Raw genomic sequence first — 11,409 nt, 5'->3', positions numbered from 1 at the left:
GAGAGAGAGAGAGAGAGAGAGAGAGAGAGAGAGAGAGAGAGAAAGGCAGAATGGAAAGCTTCACTCACGACAAGAGGAAGAAAACTCGCAGGAATTCATGCGGGTCATAGTTGTAATTAGTGGAAGCAAACAGATGAGTTGTATTAATTAATAAAGCGCGTTCGTACCGAGTTATGCGAGGCGCGATGATTCATCAGCGAAACGCGCCACGCTGAGATACCATCGTTCCCCGCGCGGGATTAATTATACGTGAAATACTCGCTTGATTTCTATACGATAACATTCGGCTGATTCATCGCACGGGGAGGAGCCCGATAGACGGATCAACATCTTTTCGCCAGGGCGTGCGCGTACACGTTAATCGCTAATAAAGCCACGATATCAATATTTTATAATTGGCGAGTTAATTATAGGAATCGAGGAAACCTGCGGAATCACCGAGCAGAAAACTATGTACTATTCGAGTTTTAATCTGTAATTGTAATTTATCACTCATTAAAGAAATATTAACATCGACGTACCATGACGATTAGTAATATTGTGCAATAAATTGAATTTTAATCAATAGATTCCATTATAGTTCTGTGTGTGTATCTTTTATGAGCTATTAGTTTTCTTAGAAATATACAAAATAATTATTTATAAATCATACTGTAAAAGTGAAAAAAAAATATTTATTCAGTGAATAATAATAACACACACACACATTACAATCAAGCAAATGTTACTAGTTTCAAGTATTTCATAAAGTTATATATCCGCAAATTTATTATAAGTCTTTTTTCATCATAAATATTAAATATATTCAAAATATATTCTGAATCTTAGTAAACTTATTATTTCAATTCTTAATTGAAATAATAGTTTACTAAGAAAAAAAATATAACAAAAGAGAAAAAAATTAAAGCAAAAATGAAATTAAAGCAAAAATTTAGTTTGTTTATTACAGAGTCGAACCACACATTTTTTTTCGATAAAATTTTATAATATTCTTGTAAATAGAATAAATTTTTTTCTTTTGAGTACATGATAATGAGCTTTCCTCAAATTTGTAATGAGTATATCTGAAGACTATTATGAAAAAAATATTGTTAAGGTAATCATTATTTAAAAGAATGAAAATAAACTGAGTAACTGCTTTTCTTAGCAGTTGAATGATATTTTTCTGTATTTACTGTGTGAAATCTAAATTCTCTCTTTTATTTAAATAGAATAAGTAATTACTATTTCGTGAGAAGCTACAACTCAAGAAAACGTGGTACATTTTCATTTAAAAAAATTCTTTCTCAATAATATGTATATCTCAAAAATATGTATATTAACATAAGAGTAAATATATATCAGCAGTATCCGCCGAATATATGTTTTTTATTATTTTAGATATTTTTTCTCTCCTCTTTCTCCCTTCCCCTTCTTTCTACATATAGAGAAAGAGACGAGTGCTCCCCTCGTGCGGAATTTTTATCACACTATCAAGAACTGGTCCACGAGCCGCGACAGACGCTCCATTGCCAAGGTCGCGATCCATCGCTTGTGGCATCCCTTGGTCCCGAGAACGTCCCGTCTGCACCGGTACATTTTATCCGAGTACGTGCGCGCGATCGTATCGCAGATTCTCATTCAAAAAAGACCCGGCGTCGTGTCCAACTCGTCGCCATCAGCGCGGCGTATTAAGGGGCAGAGCGGGACAAGGCAGGGTAAGGTAAGGCAGGTGTTCAATGAGAGGAGCCGGTCGACTTTTTAAGTGGATCGCGAGCACCTGCTCGGAGATTTTGTAAGATCACGGATAGAGCCGTCGCCGGACATCGCGCAGGCATCACGGGAGCGATGCATATTCATGAGAGACGTAGCTATAATCTCGAATGTCGAACAAATGCAACGCTCGACCGGACACGACGGATTCGCCCCGAGAGTGCCACGCGCGCGCGCACACAAGGAGAGCGTCCTTTGGCGACCGACGGGAGCCGATGTATAGGTATTCGCGACTCGGTAAATCGAGGTGAACGACGACGTTCGGCATAATTATGCTAATGGAGACTGACGCATCGAAATTCAAAGGCGAACGCCGAACAACCACGCTACCAATGGAAAGCAAAGGCAAAGAGACCGCGAAAAGAGAGGAGGACTTCTCGTCGAATCGCGAGAATACTGAACTCGCGGCAAGGCTCATTTCTGCGAGCACACCGTGCGATTCTCGCGCGCGAACTTCGCTGACCGGATCGCAAAAACTCGCGCAACAAGGAGCTGGGGCGCGATGCGGCGACGACAACGAGGACGTGAAACCGCACAGATCGTCGGATATCGGTCGAGCAGACCGCCGACGGAGGAGATATATGTGCGAAATAGCAACGCGACGGAAGGGGAACGGAGATTTATTCGTCTGGGACAGTTAGGTATGCCCGCTATAAGAAGCCGATACACACGATTACAGTTAGTCGCGGGAACGAGTCGACCGAGACGGCGAAGTCAGTCAAACGGTATCTTCTCGTTTCTTGTCAAAAATCCCACGTACGCCACGAAACGCGCGATTCATTTAAGCAAACGCGCACGTGTAACGTGTCTTCAGGGTCGTCTACAATGCGACCGCAGCTACGTCTTAGGGAGAATTCGCACCTTGACTTGGAAAAGCAGAAAACGGAAAGGCAGAAACCAATCAGAACTCGCGTTGATGCAAAAGCAGAAACTATCGATTACTACTTGCGGTACCTGATTAACCAAGGTATGAATTCTCCCTTAAAATCGTATCACTAGTCTACGAGTCGACCTATTTCTTTCGCGTAAATTTGTGAAAAGTAGACTCGTCAATGAAACTTCCTATTTTTTATCAATTTACGCCAAGGAAACAGATGCATGATCGTTTCACAGACCAGTGCTGCGACATTAAAACGTAACTGCGGCCGTATTGCAGACGACCTTTTCGTTTCCGTCATCGTCAACGTCGACGTGAAACTCCAGCCATCTTATCGAACGATCGTAACATACAGATCGACAACCACTCTCTCGGGGTAGGAGTCACGGATAACGCGTGGATCGACAGGCCGCGGTACGATTCGATTTCAATTATCGACCCGATAATAGAAGTACTCGTCTTGGAAAATGATCGTCCTGATACGCACGACAGACGTAGATCCCCGTGTTAGATGATAACGAGGAAACGCGACTCAACCTGATTTTCCGCGAGGTCTAGACGAGCCACGTCTTCGCAGACCGCTTATATACAGCCAAACGCTTCACCCTCGAAGGAATCTGAGATCGATTAAGGAAATGTCGGAGCCGTGATCGTTAACAGCTCTCGTAGTTTGCAAATTTTTATTCTTTGACTTCACAGAATTGCAAATCCTTGTACGGCTTGAATGTACATATGTTAATGTATAGCGCTGCAGTCCGTGTTACACGAAATGTAAAACAAATTTTTGTGACTACCGATTTATATGACATTTCTAACTGACCCTACATTCTATTTTCACTTTATGTAAAAATGGAGAGTTTACGTAAAGTGAAAGTTGAATGCCACGCAGACGGCCTGTGAAAACGTAAGATCGCTAGAATACAATTTAGAAGAATAAATTTTAAAAAATTTAAAAACTACAATTCGACTGTACATACACTGGCATAAGGTAAAAAAGGCAACGATACTAATTCCCGAATAATTCGTTAGAGGCGTTAGTATTGTCTGCTTGACTATAAGTGAGTAAACTGAACATGCATATATATACATACTAGACGTGTATGTGTGTAACATGCCTTAATATGAAGTCAGAAAAAGCACCACTAACGCCTCTAACTCAGTATTAGCGAACTGCCTACATGTACGACTCCTTTTTACCTACATTTTTTTTTACTTTTCACTCTCTTCTCAGTGAGCATTCTTATTGCTTTGGTCTTTATATACAAATATAAATATGTAAAATTTCAATACATAGAATACATATATTCTATGTTGAAAGTTTAAATATTCAAATGTAAAGATCAAAGCAATAAAAATGTTCAGAGTTATGTTCAAGTAAACGTTGGTACTTTTATCTTACCTATTAAAAAAAGAGAGAAAGTAAATGTGTTAAGGCGATACGCGGAGAAAATATCATCAGTGGAATGTTACAAATGGAATCATTGATTGGGAGAAGGAGAGGGATCGTGTGTTGATCGTCTCGGAACAAGATTCCTACGTTTCTCTGGACTCGAGACGTCCCAAGACGATGCAAAAGAGAAACATTCGCTCGAGTACTCGGGATAAATGACGCTTTAAATCGACGAAGATAGGAACGACGGAGGAACAGGAACGGCTTGTCGCAGGGAAATGAAAGAAAGAAGCGGAAGGTTGGTAAGATGTGCTCTCTCTCGCGTGTCGTCGTATCTGGCGCGTGACAGCTGCTGCCGCAAGCTTGCTCAATCGGGGAAATATCGAGTTTCATCTAGCCGGCGAAGTATTTCAACCTATAAACCTGCGTTTATGAGATTCGACTCGGACGAAATCGATACGCCGCGAAACGCGCTCGCCAACGGAGTCTTTCGGCCAAAGAGTCGCGGATAATCGAAAGTCGGAAAAATTCGGAAGTGCACTCAGAGATCGCGCACGAACTCCGAATTTCGATATTTCCAAATCACTTTTATTCTGAGAGAAAAAAATATTTAAAAAATATTTACTCGATAAGTATCAATAATATATGTACTTATTCTAATATACGTATTTTTACATTGAAAAAAAAAATTGTTTTCAAAAGAGAAAATATTTTTCTAAAATAACGCCATACTATTGTTTTTTGCAAAAAAATAGTTTTCAATAGCTTTCAATAGCTTATTCTTCTTAAACGAAAGAGTTTAGATAAAGAATTTATATAAATATTATTATAGCACATATCGGATAAATAATTTTATTTTTCAAGTATTTTTCTCTCAGTGCATGGTTTCATAAAATGATGCAGAGAATAAAAATTACATACAGGAAAAATCTGATGCGGACTTTCGCAATTTGCAATTTTCGGCGTCGTGAGCGCGTAACACATGAAGATCATCTAATTTCACGATAAAATCGCAAAAACTGATGAATGAATCGTAGACGCGTCAAATGAGATCTCGTGCGTGAACGCGAACTGAAATGAACCGCTTTCGCTATCTCTCCTTTGCGTTGATGCAAAAGGTACTCGTGTAATCCGTTGACACGTAATGCGCGATTAATCGTACGCGTCGATAAGCGCGCATCCAGGCTTCCCATTTATGTCATGTCTTATGTAACATGATGGTTATCGGCTATCGGATCGTGCACTTGAGTGATCATTGAGTGACCGAGACGTACCAATCATGGGAAGTAAAATAGCCGCGGTAATAATCGAACAGTTTAACGCTGATTTGCGATTTCATCGGCACTGTCTCTGTGCGAACGGGAAATCGATCGTTATCGAGGGCGGTTCGCTCTCAGCAACTGGCGAAGTAACATTTCACCTAGGTCACGCTCAGAATAGTCAAGCCCGGATGTTGCGAGCGAGACACTTGACGCGCTCGCGTGCCGCGCAAAGCCCAATTCACGCCACGCTCTTCTCGTTCATGCTAAATCACTCTTCGCAAACACGACAAGATATTGACCAAGACGGAAAAAATAAAACGAGTTTCTATATGGCACAGCGATTTCCTAATTCTTAGCGAGTAAATAAATAAATAATTTCATTAAAACAACTCTTATTAGGAGGATTTTTCTCAAACTGATTTTTGAGACATTCAAGAGTGTTACTTCACACATCATCACACATCATCACACATTCTGACGTCAAACACTGTGTGCTCTGTACACATTCTAAGAGAAAAAGATCTATGAGATAAAACATAATTATCCGATGGGTACTAACATATTCTCTTGAATCTAAATTGTTTGTTTAAATAGAGCAAACAATGGATTTCGTGAAAAGCGACGGTGATTTTAGAAAATATATACTTTCTCATTTGAAAGAAATTTTTTTCTTCAACGTAAACATATGCATATCAGTACAAATATACATTTTTAATAGCTATCGTAATTTTTTTTATTTCTTAGATATTTCTTCTCTCTCAGTGTATTATCTTAATAATATTATTTAAAATTTTAAAAATAATTTGAAAATACCTTACGCGATATGACGACATTAAGTGATACAGCTATCTACTGTGATCCCTTATATTTTAGGAAATACGATGTCCCAACTTGTTGCCGTCGTTTCGCTCTCAAATGTTTTTTTAATGATAAAACTACTGATAAACAGCACTAACGTGACATAAAATATCTCTGCGACTCGAAAAGGTGTAACGATATATTACTTATGACGACACGCCACTTTCGACGAGTCGATTAAGATTGATGACTCGCTGATGCGTGCGCTGTCTTCGCAATGCACTGGATGAATTGCTTCGGCGAAAGTCATTCCCGAATGCCTGAGTTTTACGAGCAAATACGCGATTCAGCACGTGTCCCATTATAGCTCCATTATAATCCGTATACGAGCGAGATCATAGAAAAACTATTCGATAATTGAACGAGTGATTCACCGTCATGCAATTCGAGAATGTCAATTATTTCGCGAAGTGCGAAATTAGCGGATGTTGCTGCGCGTCGGTGAACGCGTCATTGGATAAACGGCCAAGTTTGTCACATATTCGAGAAAAATAATTCCACGCGTGACATGATCGAGATAGTGTAATCAACGAACAAATATATATCGCAAGCCGACGATAGAACGCCAGCTATGTATAAACATCGGAGCCGGAATTTGAATCAATAATACTCTCTTCTGGACAAACTCGCTCGTTAATTACGGAAGAATGTATTTTAACAAAATATTAACATGCGATTGATACTGAAAAATTAGCGATTGGACGTAAACATTATATTGCTCGGACCGAATCACTTGTGCAAATAATTTATTCTACACAATCTAATACGATTTTAATTTTATAGACACACAGATGCATGCATACAAGAACTCAGAGATTTGACTAAGAAAACTTTATTCACTTTACTCATCGACATTAATTCAACACGAAAGATCGAAGAAATGCTCGATTACACAATAAAAAGTTCCGTGTATTAAAACCGACATTTTTTTAATTTATGTTAAACTTTTAACAATTTTTACTATGCAAAAACACGTCAAATCTCCGAGACCATTCGGTGCACTTTTTGCAACATTCTTTAAAAAGTTATATAATCTAAAAGAACACCTTTATATTAATTAATTTTAAATCTGAAAATATCAGGAACATTCTTCGCACAATGAAAGTCAGTCTTGAGAGTCTTAGACTCGTATTAATAGTTACTACTTGAAACTCGTCTTTCAAGTGAAATACTTAGGTCTATATTAATAGTCGTTATTTGAAATTCGTCTCACGTGAGACACTCAGATTTCTACTCAGAACTAGATCCAAGTTTTTTTCAAAATTATATGATATATATGACATTATATCTGTAATCGCGATCCAATTGAAAAACTCTCATCTAACACTGAATTCGAATCTAATTATTTCATTCGAGAAGAATTTCAAATAACGACTATTAATATGGACCTCAGACTTGAATTCAGAGTTAGAAGATAATTTTTCAGCCGAATCGCACGATTGCAAATATAAATGTCACATACATCATAATTCTACTGAAAAACTTGAACTTAGAGTGATGCTGAAAACTTTATCGACAAAATACTGATATTTTTCTGCGAAGTTTACGTCGTATTGATTGTACAGAATTACAAATACTTCCAAAAGTTCCGCAGCTTGTACGTACTGAAAATGTGGGTGCTTCAAACAGAAAAATGTTGAAGAACATTGCTGTACCTTTGCATCTGAATTCAGAAGCTTAAGAATATCGGAAAAGTTTGCAGAAAGATTTCTACACATATGTGGTTAGATTTTCCGCTGAATACGGTAAAACAAAGCAACACATAACGTAAGTTCTACATGTACAAAAAATACAAAAAGGATAGCGTGATTGTGTTAGTGACGATCGTATCTGCATTATCGATATTTTTCGTCATCGCGACTCCAGCAATTCCCTTAACTCTGAATAGAAATCTGAGCGTCTCACACGAGACTAGTTATTAAGGTGACAACTATTAATATAAGAGTTCGACATTTCAGATTGAGTATCAGACGCGCATCGACGCGACGGAAAGTAGAATCAAGAATAACTCACCGGTTCTTTCTCCTTCTCGCTAGCCTCATCCTTGTCTTTCTCTTTATCCTCGGGTGCCTCCGTGTGCGGTGCTATGCCGTTGGTGGTAGGCTTCGTGTCGGCCTCCTCGATCCTCTCGAGCTTGCCGTCGCCAGGTGCAGCCGCGTCGCCGACGACGCCTCCTTCAGCGGGTAAACCCTCCTTCTTCGGCGTCGTCGTTATATCCACAGACCTCTTACTCTGTCGCGCTCCCATGGTACTGATCACTTCTTACCGTTGCTGGCTTTACCTTCTTCCCGTGCCACCTGTCTTTATCTCACTCGCCTCCTGGCTACCAGGTGGTATCCAGCTAAACTGACCTGCAACGAGAATAAGAGAAAGGGTTAGAGTATTTCAATCATTTTTAATTGCAACATTCTATGATTTATGATAGTTTAATAAAAGTCGGTCATTTTAATATACCGGAGTTACGATAATATTCCGAACGTAATGGAATAAATTTCACCCATTCCGGAGCGGATAGAATTGATACGCGCGAAGTGTATCGAGATAGTAAGAGTGAGCAGGTAAACTCCGCGCTCGATGCAGTTTGATGCGAGTTACAAGCGTTACGCGCGTCCGATTTGCAACGGTTTCGCCGCGGATAAGATCATCTGTTTCACGATGTGCGGGTGAATTGCGGCTCGCAGCGCTGCGCGCCGAGAAGCGGGAGCGACTTTCACCGTAACAGATACATCAGACCCGCGAGGATAACTGGTCGATCCTACGCGGGCTCACCGTCACAAACGAGAGAAAGAGCGAGAGAGGAAGACAGACCGACCAGGTGAAAAGTACAGTCAGGGTATCCGAGGGACGATCGTTGCGATTCGATGCAAATCGCGCGGTCACCTGCGCATCGGCTTCATCTGATAAGAGAGATTTATACGTTTATCGATGCGACTTTCGCGCAAAATGACGCGCGCAGGTGTAACATCGAAGGTGTTTGCGTCAATTCAGAATTTCGCCTAGACGGCCCGCTCGTCATAAACGGGTGTCTAACAGCAGATAACAAACTGTACGAAAGACACATTTGAGAAAACAAAGAACAACAAACACAGCAGAGAAAACGCTCATTCCGTCGAATGACAACCAAGCATTGTCCCGCCTAAGGATTCTCGTCTGGTATATTCGTTTCCGTTATGTGCGTTCGAGCGAAAGAAACGCGAATAAGCCAGTAGGCCCGTGAGAAAGCACCTTTGTCATTTAACATTACCGAAGCTATTACGTGTATGTACGTGATATATACTGCTCTTACATCACAAGCAATCGCAGGCGCGCTATAATACGCGTAATACTAGGTCGGTGCTAGTGGATTTGTCATTTCTCTAAAGAGATTAAATTCTCGAAAGAGAATTTGAATATTAAAAGTAAAATAGAGTCTCTCAGTTCTTGCCCGTAGATCTGTAACAAAATGTTAAGTTAACGTTAATTTCATTCGTGAAAATTATGAATCTCCTTCAAAGTTGGATAATTTCGGTTTCTATATTTCACTTAACAAACACGACGAAATCCAACCTAAAATACAAGCGTCTGTTGCCATCGAGGAAATATGCGACGCAGATTACAAGCTCTTATCACTTGACGAGCACATCTCAAAAAGATCACTGACCTCATAAAGATGTTGAATTCATGAGAACATATATCATCGACGTAGAGGCGCACTATAATCCCTAGTCGATCTTATTCACGGAACGACACGACTCGGAACAAGGAAAAAGCGCGGCTTTAATTATCCTCGTCGTCGCGACTTTAATCTTCACGAGGGGAGCAAAGTAAGACGCGAACGTGAATAACGGTGCACCGTTGTGGCGCAACTTATAACGTAAAAGAGGTAACGCGCGCTGTACAAGTCAGGGAACAGCCGCGAAAAACTGGCACGGCGTGGCGGAGCGCTAAACGGCCGAGCTCGCTCCTTGTTGGCGCGCGTCAGCGCGCATTTAAACGACCACGTGGCTCACCCGTTGCGTGCGTACGTGCGTACGTGAGGGAGCGAGAGGGCGAGCGAACGAGCGAGCGACGAACGAACGAACGAACGAGCGAGCAGCTGACGGCCGTGATGCGTAACGCATCTGCCGGTCGTGACAATGTTAGGTGAGGTCGTTCTTTGTGTGCTTGTCGGAAAGAAAGGTCCAGGGAGAGAATCGATCGTGAACCACGCGGCCTCCCCCGGACTCTTTTGAGATAAATATTCGAGATATCTTCAGCGAATGCTGAATAACTCGCTTCTTTTTTCTCACAGATTTTATTTTATACATTTAAATTATATCAATTTGATGAAACCGATATTTTTGCACAAAAATTTTTTGCAAACCATTTCTTTTTTTCCTGAAATCAAATATACACTGAGAGAAATGAAAATATCTAAAAAATAAAAAATTTTTATTCGATGGATACTATAATACATTTATTTACATTAATATAAAATATTTTTCAAGATAAAAAAATATAAATTTTCTCAAAACTTAAATTTTTTTCGTGGAAACAATTATCTATTCTATTTATAAATAAAAGAATTTAGGTTTAAGTAAACATTAGTACCCACCGAATAAATATCTTTTGTTTTAAGTATCTCTCTTCTCAGTGTAGAGAAGAATCTATTGGTCAACCCCCTTCATCTTTCTTTAATAAGATTGTCCCTTTAAAGCCTTATACAAACCCTCATAATTACCTTGAAAATTAACACGATTGAATATCCTTTTGCCTCTCGAAACTTTTCAGATATTCAAATTGACAAGTGGCTCGTCTACCGCGTACAAGCATACGTGCGGCAACATGTATCTCAACCAAAAATAACAAATCCTTACGAGATAAATGCAACAGACAGCTCGATTGCGATAAAGCCAAGAAAATAAACAGGTAGATGCATTATTCTCACATCGCCGCACAGAATCCGCTTGCTGTGTGTAAAGTGACTCGTGACCCATATGTCTAATGATCTTTTAAGCGTTTCTCCTCGTTCCGACATTTCGCGTGAATGTATATAAGGTTGAATCGATAGCGCGCGCTCTAAGACTCGGTAACTCCTATCAGCAGTCTCAAATTGGATTAAACGCTATGCACTCGGGATATAAGCGGCCCGCTATGCGACAGATATCGACCGCGTATATCTGTCGTGGCATTTCGTCGTTTATTTCCACGCTCACTTCACTCGTATCGACTTCATCGGGCCGTTTCGGTCACGGACGAAAATCCCGAGAATGACATAGCTCCAATCTCCTTTCGCGTTCTTTCGCTTTTCG

General features: G+C 40.1%; 1 protein-coding gene across 1 annotated transcript in view; it reads right to left on the bottom strand.

Annotated features, from left to right (window-relative positions):
- The window catches only part of LOC116841811 (A-kinase anchor protein 200), a 129,951-nt gene that overhangs the window by 50,517 nt on the left and 68,025 nt on the right, over nt 1-11,409 (bottom strand). The window contains exon 2 of the mRNA XM_032810196.1: nt 8,153-8,490. Within this exon, the coding sequence (XP_032666087.1) occupies nt 8,153-8,386 (234 nt within the window). The 5' untranslated portion in view covers nt 8,387-8,490. The remainder of the gene's footprint in view (nt 1-8,152; nt 8,491-11,409) is intronic.

This window comes from Odontomachus brunneus, unplaced genomic scaffold (genome assembly GCF_010583005.1).
Source record: "Odontomachus brunneus isolate Ranch 3 - 2012 unplaced genomic scaffold, Obru_v1 Obru_scaffold_018, whole genome shotgun sequence".
Taxonomy (NCBI): domain Eukaryota; kingdom Metazoa; phylum Arthropoda; class Insecta; order Hymenoptera; family Formicidae; genus Odontomachus; species Odontomachus brunneus.
This window is presented reverse-complemented; position numbering and strand designations above follow the sequence as displayed.